The 26,445-nt window shown below is 43.7% G+C and overlaps 1 protein-coding gene and 1 long non-coding RNA gene across 27 annotated transcripts in view; one reads left to right on the forward strand and one right to left on the reverse strand.

Annotated features, from left to right (window-relative positions):
- Nucleotides 1-2,775: 2,775 nt before the first annotated feature.
- MACF1 (microtubule actin crosslinking factor 1) overlaps nucleotides 2,776-26,445 on the reverse strand; it is a 353,302-nt gene continuing 329,632 nt past the window's right edge. For 9 of the 26 annotated variants that reach the window (XM_045981910.1, XM_045981909.1, XM_045981928.1 and 6 more), the window contains 12 exons: nucleotides 24,619-24,739; nucleotides 23,795-23,958; nucleotides 23,239-23,253; nucleotides 22,256-22,418; nucleotides 20,797-20,951; nucleotides 19,882-19,956; nucleotides 18,760-18,777; nucleotides 15,702-15,819; nucleotides 8,710-8,921; nucleotides 8,085-8,195; nucleotides 5,525-5,654; nucleotides 2,776-4,694 (listed from right to left, as the gene is read on the reverse strand). In XM_045981910.1, coding sequence (XP_045837866.1) covers nucleotides 4,438-4,694; nucleotides 5,525-5,654; nucleotides 8,085-8,195; nucleotides 8,710-8,921; nucleotides 15,702-15,819; nucleotides 18,760-18,777; nucleotides 19,882-19,956; nucleotides 20,797-20,951; nucleotides 22,256-22,418; nucleotides 23,239-23,253; nucleotides 23,795-23,958; nucleotides 24,619-24,739 — 1,539 coding nt within the window. In that variant the 3' untranslated portion in view covers nucleotides 2,776-4,437. Of the gene's footprint in view, nucleotides 4,695-5,524; nucleotides 5,655-8,084; nucleotides 8,196-8,709; nucleotides 8,922-14,824; nucleotides 14,894-15,701; nucleotides 15,820-18,759; nucleotides 18,778-19,881; nucleotides 19,957-20,796; nucleotides 20,952-22,255; nucleotides 22,419-23,238; nucleotides 23,254-23,794; nucleotides 23,959-24,618; nucleotides 24,740-26,445 lie in introns of all 26 variants that reach the window. The other 17 variants (XM_045981979.1, XM_045981987.1, XM_045981911.1 and 14 more) reach the window with 9 other exon arrangements.
- Nucleotides 12,778-19,872, forward strand: LOC123927438. The gene is made up of 3 exons (XR_006815463.1): nucleotides 12,778-14,457; nucleotides 17,689-17,901; nucleotides 18,692-19,872. It is a non-coding gene; the product is annotated as an uncharacterized LOC123927438 (long non-coding RNA).

Below are 26,445 nucleotides of genomic sequence, written 5' to 3' on the forward strand. Positions count from 1 at the left end.
TTTCAACCACGCCTTTTAACAGAGGAGGAAACGGACCCACGCAATAGTTAAGGGACTTGCCCTGTAACACAACAGTGGAGCTGGGCTTGGCCAGGTAAGCTGTTCAATGGAACCTGGAGACTGAGGGGCATATGGCCTGGGTGAGGCTGAGGCTGAGGGGCTGGCAAAGGATGGACCCAAAGGGCCTTGCAGGGAGATTAGATGAGGGCCCTGGAAATAGATGGTTATGGGGCCCCAGTATAGATTCAATATTAAACTTCAAAATAAATAAAGTCCACCAACATTAAGAATTTCCCTTGATCTCTTCAGACTTATAAAAAATATCAAAACTGGGATGCCTGACCAGCTCATTCTGTAGAGTGTGGGGACTCCTGATCTCAAGTTGTGAGTTCAAGCCCCACACTTGGTATGGAGCCTACTGCACATAAATTAATTAAGCAAAGAATCATTTGTTGGTGCCTTAAGCCCATGCTTAGTCTGTCTTTTATGAATTTTCACACTGCTTATAAGCCTCTTAAGGATGTTGCAGCTTATAAGCAAAATAAGTCAATCAGAGAAAGACAGTTATCATATGATCTCACTGATATGAGGAATTTGAAAAACAAGACAGAGGATCCTAGGGGGAAGGAGGGAAAAATGAAACAAGACAAAACTAGAAAGGGAGACAAACCATAAGAAAGCCTCAGTCTCAGGAAACAAACTGAGAGTTGCTGGAGGGATGGGGTGGCTGGGTGATGGACATGGCGGAGGGTATGTGTTGTGAGAGCTGTGAATTGTGTAAGAATTGTGTAAGACTAATGAATCACAGACCTGTACCCCTGAAAAAAAATACATTATATGTTTAAAAAAAATAAAAAAGGGATGTTGCAGCTTAGCCACTGAACATGCCTAAGACAGAATCTGCTGCAGGGGCGACCATGGATCAGAGAGACGAAGGTTAGAGTCAGGGCCCACAGCTGGAGGCAGGTACAGTAATGAAGGTGTGTGGACATGACCATGATCCTTTTTGGTGATGGGGGGAGGGAGGAGGAGAAAGCAGTTGGGGAGGCTGCATCCCCAGGGCTTGGTGACTGCATGCAGAGGCGGGGGCAGAGTCAAGGGGGCATTCCCATGTCAGGCTTGTTCATGGCCTCTGAATCTCCTGTCCTCTTCACTGTCCTTCTCTGGGCAGCCCCTCTGTACTCCACTTGGGAGTTCGCACCACATCTTCTGGAGCCTATCGTGCGACACTGGGCTTCCATCTAGACTGGCTAGACTGTAAGCCAGATCTCTTCACAGCAGAAATCATTTAGCTCAACTTAGGGTGAGCAGAGATAGCTGTGTTCTTCCAACAATGGGCCTCGCATTCCTATAAACCTAAACATCAGGCTTTCGCCATTCCATAGGATGGCACCCCACAACTCAGTTCAACAGCAAACACCATGGGCTGCTCGGTCCTTGCCCTGAGCCGGAGATGAAGCCGACCAGTCCCTGCCCCCCAGTGACCCAGGCCCCCAACAGGGGTGAATAGTCAGGTGAACAGTCTTTACAGAAGGCAGAACCAAGGCCGTGCTCCTACCTGAGGGCTGGCAAAGCCCCTGAAAGTGCAGAGGACAAGGAGCTGGGACTTGGGGGCGGGAATGTGAATGGAATCCTCTGAGGAACTGGAAGGGAAGTGAGGTGGGGAAGGTCTTGGAAAAAGTAGTGTCAAACAAGGGCTTTCCCTAGCCGCCTGGTGCACCGTGACCTGGGGCAGTTTCTGAACCTCTCAGGCTGTTGCTCATCTGTGAACGGGGTCAGGATGGTAGGGTTGCAGAAAATACACTTAGCACAGTGACTGGCCTATGGCAAGCAGTCAGTAAATGTCAGCTCTTGTACTGTTATTCAAAACCCCAGGGACTCCCGCATCTCTACCCAGCAGACAGCAAATTTGTATCACATGTTTAGCACTGGTATCCCAGAACTGTAATTCCAAGCATTTTTTTCTGGCATCCCTGGATTCTCTATATGGCCTTGCATGTAGGTGTTTGCTGAATGGAAATACACTTTATGAAGATTTCAGCACTAGCTGAGCTTTATTGCAAAGACTAAAGGAAAACCTGAATTACTTGGTTAAAAAAAATTTGATCATAGTTCAGAATCTTAAAGGGTGGAGGTCAAGCTGTTTTGAGTGTGCTTCTGCTGTCAGGAAGCCTAGAGGAGAAACAAATTTGGGCAAAAACACTATCCTACACAGTTCTGGCAGCTTGAAGTTACTTAATTCCAGGGGAACCAGAGTAAGCACTTATTTCAGAATCCATCAGGTTGGATTTCTTTTAATCTGGATATTTGGGTTTAAACAGCTGTGGCAGGGGCACCTGGGTGGCTAGTCGGTTAAGTGTCTGCCTTTGGCTCCAGTCATGATCCCAGGGTCCTGGGACTGTGCTCTGTACCAGACTCCTTGCTTAGCAGAAAGTTTGTTTCTCCCTCTCCCTGCCACTCCCCCTACCTGTACTGTCAAATAAAAATAAAATCTTAAAAAAAATTCCATCAAACAGCTGTGGCTGTAAGATGTATCCATCTTACCCAGTTCCTGATCATATGAGAGTATGTATGGCTTAATGATCAGAAACACAGGTGGCCTGAGTTTGAACCCCTTTTTCCTACTTCTCTTGTTACTTCCTAGCCTAATTCCTATTAGAATTACATAATATTTGGCTGTTCTAATTCTTATAAAGCCAACTGGGGGCTGGAGGAAATAGAAATGCCAGGCTTCAATAGGGAATCAATGATTTGATTCAAGGTCCACCTTTGTCATTTATTAATTCTCTGATCTCAGGCAGATAACGCTCTCTCCCACTTTCCCATTCCAGTGTCACCATCTGGAAAAGAAAAGAGCAGATCTGTTGGCCAATGTTGCTTCCACTTTTGAAATTCTATCATTTAACCAGAAATCTCAGCCTACTAAGGGAAAGTGGCCCCATCCTCTCAAACCTGGGATCTTTGTGATTTCTAATACAGAAATTTTCTTACATGTTGTTATTGGAGCACATTCTCTGCAGATCTACATTAGCAATAAACTGATTCTTTGTTGTTTTGTTAAAATCAACAAGGATGAAATAAACAAGAAAAAAATATCTATTAGTGAGCTCCATAATTTATACACCAAGATATTTTGATTTGAATAATGCGTTTAAGTACCTAAAACACAATCATACCCAGGATAACAGGTTATATATAAGGTAATAGTTGAGAAGAAAATCAGGAAATACAAATTTGTTACTGCAAGCAATTTTAATACAAAAGTGTGTCTTGTTTTTAAACAGTTCATTGGTAGAGCTTCAGTTTCTGCCTCAATTAAAACCAATTGAGATAATCACACAGCAACATGGTCGGAGCTGAAGAGGAACAGCAGCTAAAAAACAGGAGCCCCAGACAGCCCCTCTTCGTGGTCACTCGGTCAGTTGACTTTATTACTCACAAAAAAAGACGGAAGCAAACGGGACTTGTTAATAAGTGTGCTGGTGAACTCCTTTAAAGGACGAGCAAGTGTTTGTTTTATGTCCACATTTTCAGAATAGGCTCGTGGAATTCATTCCTCAGTTTGTGGGAAGTTGATCGACCATTTAAATAAATAGCAAAAATGCAGATAAATCTGTAATTCACAGTGCCACCAAGGAGTCTCCCCTTCCCAAGGGCCTGGGCTGCGGTGAGCACAGGAGTTATTGGTGGCTGGGCTGGATAGGACATTACAAACCAGGACTCTTAAAAACCCAAATGTTTTCATGTTTTCTGAACAGTCGTATTTACCCCTGAATTCTAGCAGCTATTTGTCCTTTAAACACCCAGTACTGAGACAGGATTCAAAGTATTGCAATGAACTCCTTTTGCTGATCATGTGCAAACGTTACCAGAGGAGGTTCCCTCTCTTTAGCTAAAATCACACAGCATTAAAAACATTGGAAAAAGCAGTTAGAAGTGCCCTCCCCTCAGTTCTTGCTAATTGACGTGTCTGTGATTTACAAAAAAAGAGTTCCTTAAACACTGCAGGATTCTTATTATTTTTTTTAATATAATTTATCTTGCTGGGACAGCAAGTCAAGTTTATAAAGAAGATGCATTTAGGAATAATCCTAAAAGATAAAGCAGGTTTACAACCCTGCACCGCGCAGAAACCCTATTTAGAGCCTTTTTTTTTTTTTTAATACACATTCTCATCTTGACCTTTTCACTTGTTTTTCTCAAATATTTCATTTCTGGGCCCCATCCATTACAGGGTTACCAGGAGGCAAATTTTATCTACATAAATATTCACATGAAAATAGTAACTTACAAAAAGAAAAAAAATAAGGCAGCTTCATAACACAATTATTCTTTTACACTTTTAACAATATAACTTCTCCTGTTCAGAATAAATATACACCCAATGTACGGAGCAGGCTTCAAAGTGGATAGAGGCTTGGGGGTGCTTGTACAGTGTTATCGCTTGGGACCCGGAGTCCTGGGGGAGGCAGTGGTGGTCTTCTTAGACATGGTTGGAATTTTGGAAGGCTTGTTGAGCCCTCTCCTGGAGTTGCCCTGGCCCCCTGCGGCGCTGCTCTCCGAAGTGTCTGAACAAGCAGACTGCGTCTCTAAAAGGTCAAAGTCAGAGGCATCGCTTCCTCGCCGGCTACTGGCCCGACTCCCGGCCCGACTCCCGGCCCGACTCCCAGGGCGACTGGCTGACTTTTTAGGGTCTGGAATTCGAGAATAAAGCAACAGACTTAATAGAGACAACATGGGGCGGGGGTGGAGAGAATAAGTGACGAGAGGTTGGGGCTCTGACTATAATACCACCTGATCTGCCATGTGACCCTGGGCAAATCAGGGCCTTTCTGGAACCCCTACCTCCCCACCTACACAGCAGTCGCTTGAAACTTTTTCTGGCTTTGTGATTCTGCTTGAGAAGCCTGCCTTCTCTCAGCAGCACAGTGACCTCGTGTGGCCCCCCCCAAGTGGCACTGAGCGAGCGGGACTACTCAGTCTCCTGGGCACAGAGGAGAGCCTGCTAGAGGGAGTGGGCATCAGGGCCGGGTGAAAAGAGTGCCAGAAATGAGGCCAGTTCCTAGGCTCCCATGAGGAACATCAACAGGTGGACAGATGTGATCTTTCTCTGACTTTCTCAGCTTGGCAGCAGCTATCATACTGCTGGAAAAAATTACTAGCAAACTGCCAGTCCCAACACTGAATGGCCTTCTGAGGAAGGCCCATTTCAGAATGCCCCTCTTGCCTTCTACAGTCTCTCAAATATGGTCATTCCTGATTAGAAAACAGAGGGCCTGGCTTTAGCCATGGAAGCCTCTGCTCTCAGAAGGCATAGCTATAGCTTGCTACAGTGGTGGGAGGGAAAGGAAAGAGCAGCAAGAAATCTACGGGCCTCTCTGGACATCACACCGAGTGCATCTCTCATCACTTGCTCCCTGGAGAGCAGTAGGGCATTGCTCAGAGACTGCTGTTCTCCAGTTCTCAGCCTGGCCACTCCCCCTCCCTTTTACCCCAAAACCTATGCACAGGGGTAGGTACTTACCTGCCCGATTTGTTTTGGCACCTGTGGAGGCTGGGGAAGAGCTATTGCTAGTATCACCAGCAAGGGATGTTCGACTAGAGTGAAAAGTTGGTGTTGGTCGTTTCAACTTGCTGCCTGTTGATGGAATAACCTTAAAAAATAAATAAATAAATAAATAAAAGGTCATATTTACTAGATAAAATTTTTGAAATTCAATTTTAAAGGGTCTACTTAAGCCTCCTCACATCTAATTGATTGGAAAGCAAATTAAAAGTCCAGGAAAACAAAGATTTATTTTGAAAGTGTCCTAGGGCATATATTTTAATAATTAGACTCCACAAAAGGTCTTGTGTTCCAATTTGGAATTTCACAATGTCTTCTAAACTTCTACTAGAAATTTATTGACAAATTTTATGTTACTGATAAATTTCCACTAGAAATGGCCAAAAAAAAAAAAAAAAAAGGTCCAAATATTCACAAGTGTCAAAGTGTTGGGGTTAAAAACTTGAAAGATGGGTTCACACCGTAAATATTTAGTATGGAGATGCAGTGGTCACTCCAATCCTCTCTCATTAGATGCACGTCTGCATGAACTTCAGTCAAGCTGAGATGGATTTCCTCACAGGAAGAAATGCAGATAACCACATTCCTTCTTGTTCAATCCAGTGGGCCACCCCATATGTGTGTGGCTCACTCCCGTTTCCTTCTAGCGGCGTGGCTAGAATGGCCAGAGAGGTCTTGCCACACTACTGAAGTGCCACCCCACCTTGCTCTCCTCCCTGCTTCAGGATCTGGTGTGCCCACCCTTGTTTGCAGCCTTGCCTGCATTCCAGTCTAAGCTTTATTTTGTTCATGGTCACATCCTCAGCACCTCAAACAGTGTCTGGCACAGAGGAGGGGCTCAATAAAAACTTGCTGAATGAATAAATCATGTGTAGAAGTACTTCCTAGTGGAAAAAGAGCTGGATAAATATATATTATTACTGCTGGCGAGAGGAGCAACATTTCCCACTTGAGGTTTTTTTTTTTTTTTTTTTTTTGCCTTTTTAAAAAAGATAGTAGTAGACTTAATTTGAAGAAGGAATATTTTAAGTCTATTTTAAATACCAGTCATGCCACAACATGCTGTTCTGATTCTTCTTTGAAATCAATTGTGTAAACTGTTTTCCAGGACCTTTAAGATGTTCATACAAATGGAAAGAGTAAAGCAACCTGTTTCATTGTGTTTCTTGTGTTTCTTGAAATTTAGAAAGAAAAAGCAGAAGCGGCAGAAAGTGATTAACATTCACGCACAAACCCTCCTGGCCCACACAGGAGCAAAGGCACCAGTTTCAGAAGCTACCGCTCGTGTGCGCGGCCGCCAGGAAGACTGCAGCCCTGGAGCCCCTGGGCTGGGAGTCCACGTCAGGACGCGGCCTGTACAACACCCACAGGTAAGGAAAGGTGAAACCTCGAAATGAACAAAATGAAAGGTAAAACCTTAAGACAAAACAAAAAGCCTGGCCTATTTGAATCCTGTGAGTCTTTTGTACTTCATAATTAAAACATTTAAAATTTTAAAGAATGTTCGAGACTTTCGTGAAACTGGAGCCATTAAGGAAGAAGATATGCAAGGTAAGCATGTTGAGTCTTGGGGTTCTGGTGCCAAGAGGTCCCCAGATCATGTTCTCAACTGGACAGATTTCTGAACTGGAGGTTTAGCTTGGGGCAGATGAATCCCAAAGCAGCAGCCCATTCACAGGCACTGGCTTCTTAACATTTCCCGCTTCTCAGGCGGAAGCTTTGCATGACTAAAGGGAATGCTATCTTTCGAGGCACAAGAATCCAGTATTTCCCAGCCGGAGCTAGAACGCAGATCTTCCTGCTATCAGACAAGCCACTGGCCGGTGATTTGTTTCTGAAACACTGCTCTTCCAAAAATGCTTTGGGCATTTTAATACTGCACTCAAACATGCTTAACTGCCAGCCTGTGTATTCTGATCAAGGCTTCGGATACCCAAGTGATGAGGCCAAGAAATTCAGAAGTTAAAATCTGAGCTTCAGAGCAGTGTCCACTGATAGTGGGCTTGGCTGAAGTAGGCAGCACCCACGCCTCAGACCAGTCTGGTGATACCAAGCACCCTGGGGACGTGGCTCAGGGCAGGGGACACCAGCCACTCTTCTGTTCTAAGCAAAGATAGAACATTGCTGAACATGCACCACAGCTGAATTTCAAGTGTTCATAACTCGTCTGTGTAGCTCATGTTTGGATACTCCAAGAGGCCTGAGTTTTATAAATAATATCCATAAACAGATTACCAGAATGACCACTGTTTATCACCCTGGAAAAAACCAGCATTCTAAAGACTGTTAGCAAGCTGTCTAATCTGGTTTTAGGCATCTCTTATTTATCTCCAATTTTGGTAAGTCCGAGTTAGAAACCCCTGAAAAACACTTGACTAGACGAATCAGCTGTGAAAGCAAGCACCACAGAGATGGAAAAGAGCATGGACTCGTGTCAGGAAGAGTAGCTGATCAAGGTCTGGGCATTAGCGAGGGCCTTGTCTTGACTGTGTCCTTAGTCAGCAAAACCATACTCTACCTCGGGGCTGGGCAGCTGGAGGTCAGGATAATGGCTGTCCCTGACAGGGGTGCCAGCTTTACTGTTTACCAACCAGGGTTTGTCATAACAGCGAGAGAACTGAAGTGGAGTCTGTGAAACGGAAATCCAAAGGGAAGGACGGGAACAATCGAAAATGGAACAGAAAGGAAGCAAATTGGGAACACGAAAAATAAATAGAAGACAATGCATTTTAAAGAAACAGAAAATAAAACAAAATGGGCATCAGTTCAAGAGGGTAAAAGGGACCAGGCAGAAAGGCAATAGCATTCTTCATAAGTAGCCCATCAAAACAAAACTTAACCATTAGCTTTGGCTGCACAGATAATGCCTGGGTTTCCAACATTAGTAACTCTGGATGGAAAAGACATAGCAAAAAGTGTTTCTTACTTAACAATCTGAGTTCATATTTTAATAAATGTCCTTCAGAGTAAAATCTTAAAGGTCCAGTTATCTACTGGGGCCTGGAAAGGCTGGTCTAGGTAGAGCTTGGTCTGCAGATCCTCATGTCCCTCTCCTTGTGAAGGTGCTCAGAGGCTACCCTCCACAACGACCACCTGGAAATATGGGAACAAGGAAGAAGGCCACGAGCGAGGTCAGTACATACCTTGGTACCACTGGCTGGGGTGGCTGGCGAGGACGGCATGGACGTACAGCTGTGGTTACTCTGACTAGCGCTGGAGCTGGAGCGGGTCGGGGAAGCAGCCCGGGAAGATGGTTTGGACCTTCGACCCCGTGACCGGAAAGGGGTCATCCCCTGGGATGCCCCCTCAGGTAGGATGAATTTCTCTCTAAGTTCGATGTTAGTTCTACCTCGTGCTAAAAAAAGGAAAAACACACACATACAATGTCAGTGAAATCTTAAAAAAAAAAAAAAAATGTATCTTTGATGGTCAGACAACTGTCTGACCCCACGATCACAGTTACACGGGCTACTGTTATAGTGCCCTCTGTGGAGTCTTTTGAAGTAGAAATAAATTCATAATCTGTCAGTCTGTCATGATTCTCACCCACAGCGGACAATTAACTGATCAGCCCCTTGGTCTGTCATGATGAAGTTGTTTATGTACAAAATACCATGCCATTCTGTGGTAACGACCCTGCCTTGGCACTGTCCCCTGGGGCAAGCACACCATAACTCAACATCAAAGAAAGCAGATGCGGCAGTGCACAAACCTCGGACATTAAATCAAAACCCCTCTTTTCTCTCTCATAGTACATGTGTACTTTTTGTTCAGATTTTGTGGGATATATGGTAACTAAATAGTGTTGAAAAATCATTGAAATCAACAGTGTCCAGACTCTTCTATTTGAATTCAGTTGATAATAATCCCAAGGGAAGGGGTCCAGGAACTCAGGACAGTAGAAAGATCAGGATAAAATCATTAAGAAGTATACATGTGAGAGGAGAGAGAGAAAGATCAAGACCATGCACAAAATTTGCCAGTGAGAAATGTTAAGTCAAAACCTGAAAGCAACAAGAAGCTGAAAGGACGATGGCAAGTGAGAGGAACGTCACAGTGGAAACTGCTCTGAAGGCCAACAAGTGTTGTCCTCTGGCTTTCTGCAGCTGTAAGACTGGAACTTAAAATTTGGATTTGGTCAGAAGACTCCAAGGATGGCCAACATAAATGTTAAATGTGAAAGACACTACTAACTTAAAAGAAATAATCCTCCAGAACATGTCTTTAGATTATTTCTCACCAACAGGCATTATTCTGCAATAACCTCCTACCTCCTTTTCCACCCTATACTGTTTACTTTTTAGACTATGCTAAGTAGATCTGAACAAAGAGGACTGCTGGCAAAACTCGGGAAAAGGGAATCAATTGTTATACACAAAACGTTTGTCATTCTTTTCTAATGTAGTGTTTTTCACTCTGGCCAAGAACCACGACTTTAGCAGATCTGAGGTATCTGTGTCGACCCCCTCTTCTGCCCAGCCCTGCATGTCCTCAAGAGAACTGCATAATCTTGATAGAATCAGATTTTAAATCAGGTTGCATGGGTGTCTAAGCAGGTAGTTCCAAATTTCTAAATCAAATTCTTGTCAATATACTATATTGACATAACATCTCCAAGTGTCAGGTTAAGAGGGCTGACGTGGATATCAAAACCTGAATGACAGTCTAGGCTTAGTGACGAACCAGATCTTCCTGATCTAGGCCTCAGTTTCCTCAGGCTGATCCCAATGTCTGGGTAGTCTGTGAATGCTAAGCTGTTTCCTTCGTCCCGAGGCCCCAAAATAATGTGCCCTTTGAGGCTCATTCCTTGTCCCTGGGTTCTCTACTCATCCATCTTTTGGACTCAGTGCTTTTGTCTGTGTCTACACTAATGATTCTTCGGGAGAACTTCCTTCAGCACTAACACAGGAACTTCAGTAAGACTTTCCATCACTGATAACTTGATTCAGGACTTACACTTCTTTATTCATGTTTGCAAATGTGCCCAGCCTACCAGTGGGCACACAGCAAAAGCATTAAGGTAACAGTGATGAATGAAAATCATGACTCAGCCGAGGGTTTACCTCCAAAAGAACTGCTTGTGACCCTGAGCGGTACAGAATTTCAGACATGTAGTTTAACCTAGTAAACATTTAATAGTTAATTTCTGTGCCAACCCTCTCAGCCAAGAACAACAGAGCGATACAAGGGGAAGACTCTGAAATGGCGTCTCAGATGAGGGCTGCGGTATTTAACATGTCATGATGTAACGACATCAAGCTTTCCACACACTGCACCGTTTGCAGAGTGTGACACATGCAGTAGGGCACAAGTGACTGGTAGGCATCCCTGTCACAGACAAAGGAAGTGAAGCACTCACAGAAGACTGAGGTCAAGAAGAGCCGTGGCAGGGCTGGGATTAGAACCCAGATCTCCCACCTAAGTGCTCCTCCCACCCCCTGGCTCCTCGTACCCTCAACTACACTAGTGGTTCTCCACCTGTCCCCCACCCCACTCAGGCTCCCATCCTCACACCACCTAAATCTCCCTGGCAAATTATTACTGATAACTTTAAACTGTACAAAGGTTGAAATATACAGAAAGGTACAAAGAGAAAAAGTCCTTAATCTGACAACCTAAGGGACATCACTATTAAAATGTTGGTGTGTGAACTGTACCTATATATTCTTAAATACAAAGACATCAGGAACATTCCTTCATGCTTGAGAGGTCTTGCATAAATTCAACTAGCTGTAAAGTGTTATTTCATCATATGGATATCAACTTATTTAACCAACTCCATGTTGTATTTTTAATTTGCTTACAATTTTTTAAACAATGTATACAATGTCACAAGTAGTGACAAACTACTTGTAAAAGGTTTTTGTGCATTATCAGCCATGATTTCCTTAGGACAAATTTCTTTCTTCTTCTTCTTTCTTCTTATCTGTTTATTTGAAAGACAGATCACAAGTAGGCAGAGAGGAGTAAGCAGGCTCACTGCTGAGCAGAGAGCCCGATGCGGGGCTCAATCTCAGGACCCCAGGATCATGACCTGAGCCGAAGGCAGAGGCTTAACCCACTGAGCCACCCAGGTGCCCCTAGGATAAATTTCTATAAGTGGATTTTCTTGGTGGGAAAGAATACACACAAGATTTCTTGTATTTGTCAATTGATCCCTCAAATTTTATACCAATGTACATTCTCCAAAATAATGTATGAGGACACTGAATTTACTTCACTCTGGCTAATGCTTTCTGTATTATTAAGAATGTGTGTGCACATATTTGTGTGTATAGGTAAAAATCTGATAATCTGACACCTCTCTGCTGTTGTAATTTGCACCTGCGGGGATTATTACCTGCTCTCCTCTTGAAATACTCTCTTCCCTTGGCTCCAGGACACCTGCTCTCCTGCTTTTCCTCCTTCTTCCCCATTCTTAGACACTGATGTTCCCCTAGTTCTGTTCACAGTCCTGTTCTCCCTCTTAGACTTTGAACCTGGTGGTGATGAATTGACCCATGTGACTTCACTGCTGTCATATGGTTCTGCCTGACTCCAATTATATCCCCTGCTCAGACCCCTGCCTGGATGTCAGAACCTTATATCCAATGACCGAGTAGACATATTAGAGCCAGAGACTGGGGAGTCAACATAGGACCCTTCCTCCTGATGGCAGTTTGTTCTGATTGTATCTTCTAAAGCTTCTCGGACACCCAGAGCATTTCCACACCACCCCTTATACCCCCTTACACTTGCGTGATTCATGGAACATCTCCTCCACCCTGGATGGCTTCCAATTGGTCTCATTTCTCATTTCATCCCCCCAAATGGAATTTCTAAATAAAAACGTGATAGCTCGGAATGGCCCCCAATCCTTCCAAGGTCATCCACTGTTTACAGCAGAGTTTCCTAAACTAAGGTTTTTGAGGGGATTTCTACAAAAAGAGTTCAATAAACACTCCCCACCCTTGGGAGATCCCTAATGCAACCAGCATTTTGTAATCTCTGGAAAGTTCTACAGTAAAGAAACCTTCTTAGCTTTCACCCAGCATCTTCTAAAAGCACTTACTTGATCATGACTTTTTAAAGATCAGTCTTGGAGGCCAGGCCCTGAAGGCAACTATTTCAGTTTTTCAGTACCAAAGGGGCCACCATTTTCTAAGGGACTCACGCTGGCCACATGATGTTGGCTAGTTACAATTGAGTTCTAAGCTGTTTAATGGGTATAAAGTTTCAGTTTTACAAGATGAAAAGAGCTCCATGGATGTGTGATGGTAGTACAACCACTGAACCAAATGGTTAAGATGGTAAATTTTATATTATGTGTATTTTTACCACCAAAGGAAAAAAAAAAAGAAAAAGAAAATCAGTTCTCAGCCAAATTGTCTTTCAAATCATCATAAATGAAGTTTTCTAGATCTTCACTTATTTGGGGGAACTAACTTGTCTAATGCTCAAAAACACACCCTCAGATAAAGATGGACCAGTTCTTAGGCCTTGTTTTCATCACCATTCAAACCATCATGGTCTCCTTTACCATGGATGAATTCAAAAGCTAAAACCTCCAACTTTTAGCAGTGTCACGAACCTACCAAGCTGAGTGTTTTCACTTTAACATTTGGCTAGAGCACTGTGCAGTCTGAGCTATCCCTCGCATTTTGAAATAGCTTTGTGGAAGATGGGTGCATGTTGGTGGGAACTGTCATCAACTGTGTTCTAGCCTCAGTCTAATATTCTCTGTGGTCCAAACAGCCAAAGAAATGCAACACAAATGAACACAGAATCTCCCTCAAGTGGTGCTTCTAGAAGCTCCGTGAATCCTCGCAGAATCCCAGAGAGCTTCAGGGAAATGTTCTCTTTGTGGTGTCTCCCAGCCACTTTGTACATCTTCCCCAGCCCCTAAGTGTTCACTCCTCACGCAACTTTTTATTTGATGAGAAATACTCATCCTGTCACTAGATTTATGACATCTAAGACCACTGGGGAGTTTGGGACTCTGCCATCAAGGAATCAAGAGGATTACTGGGTGCTAGGAGGGCACTCCTGGAGAGGCACAGAGGAAAGCCTTACCTTGTTTGCTCCCAGGAATCCTGAAAAGGCTACTATGTTCCACAGAGAATAGGTACTAGACGGCCCTCCCAAACTTCCTGGGCGTGGGGGGGTGGGGATTCTAGTTTTTAGCTATTAACATAAGAACAAAGCAAGCAGTGGGGCCCTTGGCCATCAGCATAAAGTTACTGTCAACAGAGCAAGTACGGCAGGCAGCAAACACGCATCCAGATTCCAAAATGTCACATGCAACGTCTCTTCTGTTTGTTTAGACCAATCATACAGGACAAAATAAATAAATAAATAAAACCTTACTAATAGATTTGCAAAGGAATAATGCTATTTTACTGAGTTATGGTTAAAACCATATATATGGCTCCTGCTCCTGATATAAAACAATGAAAGAGGACTTTTATATCAAGGAAATTAGTTTGCGATACAGTAACTTCTAAAACTGATTAAACCCTTTCAAGTTTTTATCAGAATAGGTGCTTTCAAAATTCACTATCTGTATTTTGTTTGCTGGAGTAAATGCAGAATGACATTTAAAATAAGAGAAGCTATGGCATATCTAAATTCATGTGAGAACTGCATCCTTTAGCTCTAAACACTTCAAAATAAGACTATAAATCACTTCCAAAGAAGTTATATAACTGTACTGTAAACATTTCTGCCAGGTTTATAAATATGTCTTACCAAGTAAGTTACGCAGGCTGAACCAGCAATCCACACCCCGGAAGGGGTGGTGGGTATGTTAGCCTCTGAGACACAGAGCATCTCGATCAGGAGCACACACTTTAGAGCCACACTGGTCTTGGACTGGGAATCCTGTCTGCCATTTACTAGCTGTCTGTCCTTAGGTAAGTTGTTTAACTTTTCTATACTTTAATTTCCTATTCTATAAAATGGAGGCAGTAAAAAATCTATATCTCACAGAAGTGTAAATGTGTTATCTGTCAAGTGCTTTTAACAGCGTATAGTACCTAAAAAACTATGTAAGTGTTGGTTAAATACATAGAAACTAACAAATTCCATGGGTACTGTTTCAACAGAAGTGTTCTATGTTCTGTCAAGTTTTAATAATTAGAAAAGCTATGGCCGGGCTATTTCAAAGCATTCGTAAAGGCAGCAGATACCACAGAGCCAAGACGTGCTACAGTTGAAGAAGCAAAAGCCATTCCCAAAGGGCTGGGATGTGGGTAAGGGGGACAAAGCTTAAAAGCCAACCTATGGGAGACTGACTGGAAATCGAAGAGCTGGAATCAGAGCGCTTTATTTTACTCCCAGGATGGTGAACTAGAATAAAAAAAAAACAAACAAAAAAACAGAAACACAAAGAAACAGAGACAGCAGGAAACGCAGAAACCGGTTAAGAAAGACAGACTGGCAGACAGTGGGGGAGCCTCGTGTGTACCCACATGCAGCTCGGCTAACAGGAGAAAGGAAAGGATGCAGTTGAGGAGGATTTAGCCATTGCGATCGACCACCTGGCCTTGTGGCAGACCTCGCAGGCCTGGAGCTGCAGGTGCCAGCGTTCATACTCAGTTCCCCCTCTTCTTCTGCTTGGGGCTAGCAGGCCCGCCCCTTGTTTCATAGCCCCTGGTCCTTTTGGGTAATCAACTCTCTGACAAGTGCCTGGGCTCACTGTTAGCTGTTCTTTATCCCCTCTCCCAGCCAAGGGAGATCCCCCAGTCCTTCCCTGCATGGGAGGGGCTCAACACTCTCCCTGGGTTTCCAGAAGAATTACAGGCAGGGGGAACTGGATCACTAACCATGAAGCTCAAGGCTTCATTAGGCTCCCTTCTAGACTAGTGTTAACTGAACACCTTTCAAACTGAAACATTTAAAGGCATCAATAAATTCCTAATTCTTGTTACTGTGTCCTTTGAAACCTGTCTTGCCTGACGGCATCAACCTCTCCTACTTTTCTCTTCCTGTTCTACTCAGATACCTCCAAGTTCTAATCTGTGCTGGTAGAGTGCTATTTGGGCAGCTTACCAAAATAAAAACCAAACAGACCCACTAATGACACTCTGTGTAAGCAGGAAAGATCAGTGGCGAGTGCGTACCTTATGTGTAATTCATGTTCAGGAAGGTTCCTTACCTCGGCAGGGGTCATTTTTGACTAAAAATTCATCCAGAGCCATCCATCCTCCACCAACTCGGACCATCACGGTGCTGCGCAGGATGCGGACCAGCCGCAGCTGCTGGGAGTCCCCAAACTGCAGAGCCAAGGGGACAGGGATAAGTGAGTGTGCCTTAGGGCTGGCCGAGGCCTTCTTCCCATAGCAGACTGTATTCAGACGAGACAAATGACAATCAGACAGTTTGGGGAGAATTTTAACTATCTGACATCTTTCACAGTAGAATTTAAAATACCGAAAAGCTGAGATAGGCAAGGTGAAGACTGGTGTCAGTAGTCTTTCTTTCGAGACAAAGTTAACTTTTGGTGGTCATGCCTCCTCCCCCTGCACCAAAAGGAGGAGGGCAAAGGACAAATGTTAGCTCACCTGGATTCTTTTAAACATTCTGCCCAAATTAAAACGCAGTAGTAAAATTGTTATGTTCATTTACTTTCATAAAAGGTAGATATAAAGTGGATGTCGACTTCTGAATACAGTGTGCTCAAAAGGTAAAGGGAGAACAGCAAATAACTATTTCAAGCCTTAAGGAAACCCTTGCAAGCATCATTATTATTACAAGCTTAGAAGGAAATTTGATTTTCCACACAAGGTTTTCAGAAATAAGCCCTCAGTATTCTCTAATTGTGGTGTCACCAAGCAGAAAAGTTCCTTTAGCTAAGCAAATGACTATGCATTTATACTAAAATTTAGTTGAAAAAATTAAAATTGTAATCTACCATTTTGATTATAAATAGTATATAACAATCATTTTGGGATATTAAGATAAGCGTGACTTTCTGAAATTTAGGTTTTCCTTTTCCTTTAACATCCCTGCTAACATCTGGAATTTCCTACTGCATAAATTACCCTCTTCCTAAAATAAGGTAAGAGGCAACAAAAGGGAATCATCATGCAGAGATCCCAAAATAAAAATCAAACATTTGTTGGAGAAATAGCATTCCTAAAATTATGTAATTCAAGGAGAATGTTGGGGTAGGGGAAAGAGGGAAGGGACTAATTAGTTAATTAAGATTTCTCAAGTTATAAAGGAGAACCATAACTCTGAAACAAGGCACAAAAACTGAAAATGCCAGAAAAGATGTTTGACAAGGACACATAACCAACCTCCCTCAAAATTAATGTATCTGTGGTAATTCTCTGTATTACTCTGTACTGGCTCAAGTACACTGTTCACATAGACAGCAAGGGCACTGAAAATACACCACCCCACTCCCCATTCCTTTACTTTGAAAATGAAGAGTCTTACGTCTATTATCTCCCACAGCTGTTAAGATTTTATACAGAGTGACCACAGCAACAGCATGGTGTAGTATAAAAAGCACTGAAGTGGGTGCCCAGAGATGTGAGGGAATAAACGTCCTGTCCTGGAAGGAAGCTGCCCCTTTGGCCCCCGAGGGAGCTGCCCAAGAGAGGAAACAGGGAGGCCCTGTGGGAGAGGTTGAGAATTCTGCCACATCCAAGTGCAGGGAAGGCCCGAGTCACTCGAGTCACTCCTCGGGGTTCTCTGTGGATCAGTGAGGAGAGGGAGGAAATAAAGGCCTCTATGTCCTCCACAGTGAACCAGGAAGGGACTCCAAGAAGTACTTTACCCTTGTCACTGTGTCCTATAGATTATGTGTCTGTCAGCTTTTAGAAATACTCCACTTAACTCATTCTTTTCTTCTTCTTAACTTCTTACTAAAGCCCTCTGTGAAAGATTTTAACTTGTTTCTGCTGAGCTGTAGGGAAAAGGAGGTTTGATCCAAGCCAGCACCTGAAGTGGCTGGGGACGCTGAGGCCAGGGTGAGAAAGGGAAAAGGGGCTTACACAGCCCTAAAACCGGGAACCTGTGCAAACCTGGCAGAGCTGGGCTATCAGTGAGGCAGAGACGCCAGAAATGTCACAGGGCAACAGTAACTTTGGTTTCCTTAACTGGAAAATCCCTTATGATGACCCGGGTTCTTGCAGTGGCTCTGACACTGGCTGTGTGACTGTCAGCATGGGCGCCCTCAGATCTCAGATGCCTCGTGCACAAAACGAACCCCGTGATTCTGTTCCAACATTGGAACTAACTCGTCTGATCCTCTGCCAGTCAGTGAAGCGTCGGACGGGACATCAGTGCCACTTCAGAGGACGCCTGGGTCCCACATGCAGGTATTGGGAAACAGGCCCAGCTTTGAGGTATGCCCTGGCACTGTGCTGCAATGATATTTTAAGCCCTCTTTCACTGTTCTTGTCTTTTGTTTCTACCCTCTGTTCCTCCCACTGGCCCAGAATATTACTGTAGTGAATGATTACTGCGGTGCCTGGGACTTAACACTGACTGAGGGCCTCAAATCAACTGTTAGTGTTTCTGATTTCACATCACAAGACAGACTTTACCCATGCAACTTCCTTCCATTTGAAGACAGAGGACCCCAGAGCCCTCAAAAGGTCTACAAGGTTAGAATTACCAAGTGGAGTCAAAAGCATTCAATCTCCTCTTTGCAAGTCTAATTTGATCCCTTAGATTCTGGCTAGCTGGACATAATCGGGAAACTTCAGGCTATGACCAAATCATGATTGTTATACTACAGTTCTCAGGCACCTTATAATAAAATATGCTATAAATACAAGTAAATAAGGTATATGAACAGAGTACCCCAAGTCTTTTTGATTTCGTGTATGCCATAAAATTTGTGTTATCTGTCAAAAGACAAAACTGTGCTGTTTGCTATTCTGACTTCCTGTTCTAAAAAGAAGTGGGACGGATTGATACCATAGCTTCAAATTCCCCTGAACCAGTCCTACATATACTGGCTTTAGCCAATCTAATTTTGGATGGAAAAATTTCATCTCCTTTAAAAAAAAAAAAACTTATATCCTGCTGTTAAGACAGCTTTATAATATTAGCCCTGCTGGCAGTTTCTCCACTTGGTAAGACAACCAGATGTGACCCAGGCATGCTTCAGATCATGTCCTCTCCCCACAGCAAAGAACAGGCAGCATGAGCTACACAGACCATTTCCACCGAGGAGAATGTTGCAAGGCACACTGTACCTGATTGCCGAGGAAGAACTACAGACAAAAGAGTAAAGGATGGAGGAAATGGAAGAAAAAAAAAAAGAGAACATTTTGTCAAATTAACACTAAGGAATGAAAATCATGCAATCACATTACCAGTCTTCAAGCATGTTCTTCACGGGCTCCTACCGTGGGGGTGTGGTTTTACAAATTAATAAGACCTAACTTTTCCACTCTACTGATTTCTCTTGTTAATTCATTTCTCTCACAATAAAAAGCAACAACAAAAAAAATAAAAAGCAACAAAAAGCAAGCATAAGACTGCTTACAGTTTTATTTACTTACTAAATGCCCTGGGCTGGATCCAGGGCAGAGTCATCCAATACACTCCAGCTAAGAGCAGCCCAGGGTGGTTTTGGTGTACTTTGAAGACATTTTGATGTACTAATCTGATGCACCTATTTCTAACAGCAGATAACCATATGATCTGAACCCTCTTTATCAACCCTAGGTTTTCCTTAGGACTTGATAGAATCTGGATAAGCTGCTAAATATATTTTAGAAGTATTGTTTCAGATCCCTTCTATCCCTTAACCCTGGTCCTAAAAGCAGCTAAAACACAGCATAATTCATGGTTGAATTATGTCCATAGCACAGCTTTCCAGGGAAGACTACTGAGCTGGTGTCCCCTTAGTCCATCTAGGCCTATTTGTAACCCAGCTCAGAGCAGACAGTGTCCCTTGGGACCTTGACGGAGTTCCTTCAGCCCTCTCCGAGCCTGGGAGTAGCACTTTGGGGTGATGGGTTAGTCTTCAGATAACTGGCACAGGTGGCACCGTTTCCCTAAAGACTCTGGTCAGCCAAAGACAGGACTTTGAAATGTCTCCTGTGCTGGACCTCACATTCAAGCTACTTTTAGCTAAGTACGGCACTATTTTCCAGGTGGAGTTATGCAGGGCACTAGGCTTAGCTCAACAGGACACCTGACATTTGGAATCCACACACATGAGGGCCAGAGAGTGACCGCATCTTAAGTCTGCCTGGCCTGGTCCTCCCAGCACTGGCAGTGGGAAGGTGGGATCACCCCGCCTGCTGTGTGTCAGGCTGCTTTCACCTGTAAGGGCCACCACCACAAAGGACTGGTTTTCTTTTCCTTACCCGGTATTTATTCTCTCCAATCTGCTCCACCTGAAACCTTTTTGCACACTTGCACTGAGCCACTTGTCTTGTGACCTATTGGTTGTAAACAACAAAAAAAAGTGTGAAGGGTAAAACAAGACTTCCTCTTCAGATAAACAAAGGTTTTTACATGTAAGCAGAAAGCTGTTCATTTTGTTTCTTTGAGGCGTTTTAGCTTTTGATACAAGCATTTATCCTCTAATCCAAATTAATACACGTTACACATTTGCCTCAAAGTTCCTTCAGAGAAATGTGTTAATATGCATCAAAAGCAAATCAAATCAAGGAAATTACGAACTGATTTGAATTTCCACCTAGGAGCCTTTGAGTCCTAGAAGTCAGTCCTGGGATGTTCCAGGCCATACCCACGACCTGCCCCACTAATTTTTCTCATTTCTGGATTAACAGATCCTAGACTCTCCATGTGTTACTAATGAATTTTCTATTTTCAAGGTGATGAGTGTGATTTCCAATGTGAAAAAGCCCTTAACTAGGCAGAAAGCTTGGTGGGTACACACCATCTTAAACACTACTTCACATTTTACTCCTTAAGTGCTTCCTTTGAAGACCACTGCCCCTGGATCCTGATGTGGGATTCCTAGGACTAAGAGCGGCATCTGTTCTAAGCAACATGGTATCTATGAACCAGGATGAGTGTGTAGGTTTGTGAACTTCAGAGGAACCACACGGATGCTGAGTCTGTCGAGTGAGAAGTCATCTAGACTGCAAGAGAGCTGAACAGCCAGAGATCCTATGGGGTGTCATCCTTCAAACGAGGATCCCCAAACAGGACTCCAGATAATGATCTTATAACAGATAAGTCAGGGCTGATATGGCCACTGCACCCAACCACTATGGCCAAGAGTGTGCTCAAAATACAGTAATTTCCCATACCTCATCTTCAATTTTATCTGCGTCAGTTGTTGGGCGATAAGCATCCTTGTTGGGATGGAGAGCAGCCACGAATTCATAGTAATCAATGTAGCCATCTCCATCTCGGTCAAAAATGTCAGCAACGGCAGTCATCTCCAACTTGGTGGTAGGGAACTCTGGAGAAAAATAATCCCATTTGGAACATTAACTAAGATGGCTTATTTGGGTTGCTGGAGGGCATGCAAATACTTCTCGAAAAAAGAAATATTTATGTCTTGCTTTTTTTCTGAAAAGCAATACATGCTCATTTAGAAGATAAAATGTTATAAAGAAGATTTTTTTTTTTCAAAAGTCACCTAGAGATAGAGTACCCGAAGACTACTCACTGTTAAGTTTTTTGGTGTTTTTGCTTATAGACTCCCTCCTCCTCCATGCAATTAAAAAACCAAAACAAAACAGAATTTCAGATATACCAAAAGACATAATATTGTAACTACCCATAGACCTACCATCCAACATAAGAATTTACTCATCAACTCTTATCTACTGTTGGATACTTCAATGATTTCAGGATAGTGACAATTTGGAATAGGATGAAGTATGTTTTCTATGTTTAGGCAACTGCCTTAGGTTCTTGACAAATTGCTTCCCAAAGGAAGTGTGAACGCTTACAGTAGCCAGAGTGATTTATTAAAACATAAACCAGATCTCTCAGGTGAAAACCTTTGGTGGTTTCCCACTACCTCTAGAGTAAGTAAGAGATCAGATTTGCTCTCTGCCCCAGGGCCTACTAGGCCACGCATGAACTGGCTGCTGATCCTTCCAACTTCATCTCTTACCACTTCCCTAGATCATGACGACTCAGCCACGTTAATCTTTCTATCCCTAGAACATGCCACGTTTGTGCCCACCTCAGTGCTTTACACCTGCTGTTCCCCCTTGTCTCTAACTCTTCCCTCAAATATCACCTCTGCAGACAGGCCTGTCCTGGCCAGCCATGAAAAGCAACACAGCTGTGAGACGTGCTTTGTGATCCTGGCAAGTCACTTAACTACTTTATGCCTCAATTATTTTTCCTGCTAAAAATGAGATCATGTATTTTGTAAGCTGTTATACAGATGTCAGAAACTGTTATTACGAAAAATATATTTTCTCATTTTACTTATTAGAACCTCATCATTCACAAAGTTGGCTTCTTAACCTATACTTCAAACAGGTTTTATTTGCCACACTATCAAACAAGACCCGTTTTGTTTTGTTTTGTTTTTTAATTCCCAGCAAAATGAAGCTCTTCTTTCCTTCAAAATGAAGCTCGTCTTTCCATTAAAATGAGGGGCTAATTTTAGTAATAAGCAGTTACATTACTTCTTCTTTAAGACTTCAGCTTTAACTTCAGAAAGACTAGCCAGAATATCACAGGCCTTCACCAAGTGCAAGGAATCCAGGTGTGACCCATGTTTGCAACTATGAGTGAACTCACTGGATGCTAGAATGCCATCAATAAACTCTTGCCGTGTTATCTTCCCATCCTGGTCCTTGTCAATTCGCCGGAAGAAGTCCATCACCCGAGATTTTTTGTGATTCATCCAACGCATATACTTTTTCCTCCAGACATCAAAGTCAAAGTTGGCAAATTCCTTCAACTAGAAAGAAATCACAGGTGTCAACAAGACTTATTATTTTGGCCCTCAAACCTTCCCAGAGCATACCCGAACTTCCAGACATTCAGTAAAGCCATGCAGGCCTTCCAGAGGGGCATCAATAATGATATCCATATGTTGCCTCTTTGGTGAAGGCACAATCTGGATCCTTCACTTAAAGCCGTGATTCTTTACATGGGCTATGGCATAATGAAGCAGTGAGAGAAACAGTTAACTGCGTAACCACCACGGAAACTACGCAGCACGTAGAATAAGAATGGGTGGAGCCAGCCCGGCTTTCCCTTCGCACTTTTTTAAAGGATCACCTTCTTAGACACGAGGGAATGGATTCTGTCCCAGAAGAGAAGTCCTTAGCACTCCTCACTTTTGTGATTTTGATAAGAACCATGATCACACAGAGGCCCATGTCAGAAGGCTCATGTTTCCCATCATTTTCTGAGATGAGATCATTTGAGTTCTGGCTGGAAGCATTAACGATCCAACCCTGCACGCAAGCATGTTTCTTTGGAATGGCACCAGAGGGGGCAAACTGCCCGTCTGACTTCCATGTGAAATATTTGGCTTTGGCAGACAACAGCAGGCCTGTGCAGTGGGCAAGGCAATGTTGAGCTGCTTGGACATTGTTAGTGGGAGAGACTCAGAATGACTGAGACAGCGCAGCAGTTTTCCCCCTGGTCTTTCAAACTCCAAAGCTGGAAGGAATGGGGAAAACAAAACAAAACAAAACAAAAAGCCAAAACCCAAATATGCTTAAAACTCAAATGACCTACAGAAATAACAACAAAAAACACAGAACACTCACTTCCGGGCATAGCTGCTTTGATACGCACAAATAAAAAAAATATGAAAGGTATTAGAGGTTTTAGAAACTAGGAAGTGTAGTACTATATTTTTTAGGTGGGTTAATGGTACTTAAAAATAGATTTGCTTTTTGTAATTAGTGACGACTGGGGAATAACAAGGTTATAAAAGTTACCCTTATATCATAGTTGAGTATCTTAGATCCTTACATAGAGGGCTCAATAATAGTGGCTACACACTTGGAGGTAACTTTGTGAAGGCATGCTCCTGATTCTTGACCAGAGCCAGGTGCTGAGGAGGGTCACAGGCTGGCCCTCAAATGGACTCTCTGGTTGCCTGCTTGCTTTCTACACCTAGGTGCTATGGTCTACCCTGTTGTGAGCCATCTCCTCACCCACGTGCTTTTCTCCTAGGAGGCCTAAGGGACAGAGTACTGGCTCACCCTGGTGTGTTTCTACTTCTAGAGAAGCTGGTCAAGGTGCACAGATCACAGTAAGAGGGCCTCAGAAGGTAAGACGTCACCTCCCTCCAGGGAAGGCTGCTGGGCAGGGCCTCACCTCCTCCAGGCGATCCAAGGCATCGTTCAGCTTCCGCTGCCGCTCCAGGGCTAACAGCCACACCTGCTGCCAGCGGGCGGACAGCTGGTTGATCCGTGGATTTTTTGCTTCGGACTGTGAAAGGATTGGCATGGGAGGAGGTGTGGGCTGATTCAAGGACTTCCCTAAAAGGAAAAATAACTGCGAGATTAGAAAATCTGGTTTTGTCAATTCACAAAGAGAAAGTGCCATATGTGTTAACTCAGGACACTTCAAAATGGTAACCGGTCAGTAAATGTGAAAAGAAACCTGGGACCTGGAAATATTCAGGTATTAAGCATACTAATTTCAAAATTACTGCTCTTCCTCCCAGCCAACGAGTATTTGTCTCCTATCTCCCATTTATTCTGTCCATAGCGAACTGAGGAAATGACCACTCAACCAAAAAAGCAATGGCTCTACAGGAGCTGATTTATCTGATAATTAAATGAGTGCAAACCAAATGTGAACAGCTGGCACTGATGACCACAATAACGGAAAGGCCACTGCAAAGACAATCTGCTGACTACTTCAAAATTTTAGGCCAGCCCATAAAAATGGAATATAGTTACTATGTGTTGGTGTAAGAAAAGTGAGTTTCAAAACAATAGTTTAGTTTTGTTTTAAAGTAGGCTCCACCAGCCAATATGGGGCTTGAATTTACAACCCTGAGATCAAGAGTTGCATGCTCTACTGACTGAGCCAGCCAGGTGCCCCAAAAAGAAGTTTACTGACAGGGACTTGGAAAGTGCTCATCTTCCAACAGCCGGAATGAAACTCCCCAACACAGGAGGCTAGAAACCTACTGCTGCCACTGCGGGATTTCTCGATGAAAGGCGCATGAGCAGGCTCTACATTCTTCCTTTTGTATGTCTTCGTGACCCGGTCCACATCAGGTTGTTTGCGAGTCATCTCCTCCATAAACGTCTGTCAAACACAAACAGGGAACAGAGTTCAGCATTTTCTCGGACTAAGACAGAATCCAGCAACTTACTCACAAAGCCCAAGCTCATGATGGAACAGATGGCTTTTTTTTTTTTTTTTTAATATTTTTTGTTTATTTGACAGAGAGAAATCACAACTAGGCAGAGAGGCAGGCAGAGAGAGAGGAGGAAGCAGGCTCCCTGCAGAGCAGAGAGCCTGATGCAGGGCTCGATCCCAGGACTCTGGGATCATGACCTGAGCCGAAGGCAGAGGCTTTAACCCACTGAGCCACCCAGGTGCCCCAACAGATGCCTTTTTATACACTGTCTCATTCCTTTCAAGAAACACAGTTGAGCAAGGCTCTTCGTCAGATGCTGGAAACCTGAAGGGATCAGACGTGGCTTCTGATTCCAAGGAGCTCACAGCTGAGTGAGGAAAACCAGGAAGTCAGTGCAATGAATGCCACCCAGGATGGCAAAGATAGACAGAGGATGAGCACCCCACAAGCAGAGGTGCCAAGGAGAGCTGCCCGAGATGGGCTCCAGCAGAGTAGCAAGGGATGAAGAACTGGCCAAGGACTGGGTAGAGGGCAGTCCCAGCAGAAGGCACAGTGCAGAGAGATCCAGGGAGCCTGATGGTCTAGTGAGCCAGGGTCCTTTGGATCACTGGCTGAGCCCAAGATGCAATCACAAGAATGGTAGGACGGAGGGCTGGAGAGGTAGGTAGGAGAAAGATCCATTAAGGCCTTGTGTTTGGCTAAGGGACTGGGATTTTATTTGGAGAGCAATGGAAGGCAACTGAGTGATTTTGATCTGGAGAAGAGACCTGATGAGATCCTTATTTTAGAGCTATGGTTCCTGCATCAGTGTAGAAGACAAAACATGGTGGGGGATGAGTTAGGAAACCACTGCAGTAACTGAGGCGAAACATGGTGAGGGCCTAGATAGAACCAAGAGGTATTCTGGAAGTAGGACAGGTAGAGCCCAGTGGTTGGCCAGACATGGGGGACATAGGAAAGGCAGGCATCCTGGACACATCACAGAAGGTGGGTGGACAAGGAGGCAGGTGTCCTTGTCCAGGACAAGGAGGGTAGAGTATGGTACAGGTAACATGGAGTTTTAGCGCTGCCTCTGGTTTATTGTACACCTAGACTTCAAGAGATAAGGGTACTAGAGATGAAACAGATGTGAAAGGTTTGGATTACAGGCGGTAGCTGAAACTGTTGGACTAGGTAAGACCTCAGCAGTGTGAGAAGAGGGTAACGAATGGAACTTGTTCAGCAAACACACACTAACAAGGAGAGAGGAAGAGGAACCAGCTGAGAAGACTGAGAAGGAACAGTCAGAGAGAGGGGAGAAAAATAAGATAGGACAAGAATCCAAAGAAGAGTTTTCAGAAGGAAGAGGCAACTCTGTCACATGTCAAGTAAGATGAAGACTGAAAGCATTAGCTGGATTTGGTCAGTGGGATGTGACTGGGATAGTATTAGTAGGGATGGAAGCCAGACCCCAAGGGCCTGGGTAGTGAGTGGGAAACAAGGAGAGAAGACAGGGGACCAGAAGCTTGTTTGAAAAAGGAGGGAGGGTGGAAATAATGAGGGTAATTCAAAGGGAACACAGGGTTGAGAGGACCATGTCTAGAAGGTCTGGAGGAAAGAGCAAATAGAATGGGAGAGGTTGAAGACACAAGTAAAAGAGGGAATCACAGAA

Source organism: Meles meles, chromosome 1 (assembly GCF_922984935.1).
Source record: "Meles meles chromosome 1, mMelMel3.1 paternal haplotype, whole genome shotgun sequence".
In the NCBI taxonomy this organism is placed as follows: Eukaryota; Metazoa; Chordata; class Mammalia; order Carnivora; family Mustelidae; genus Meles; species Meles meles.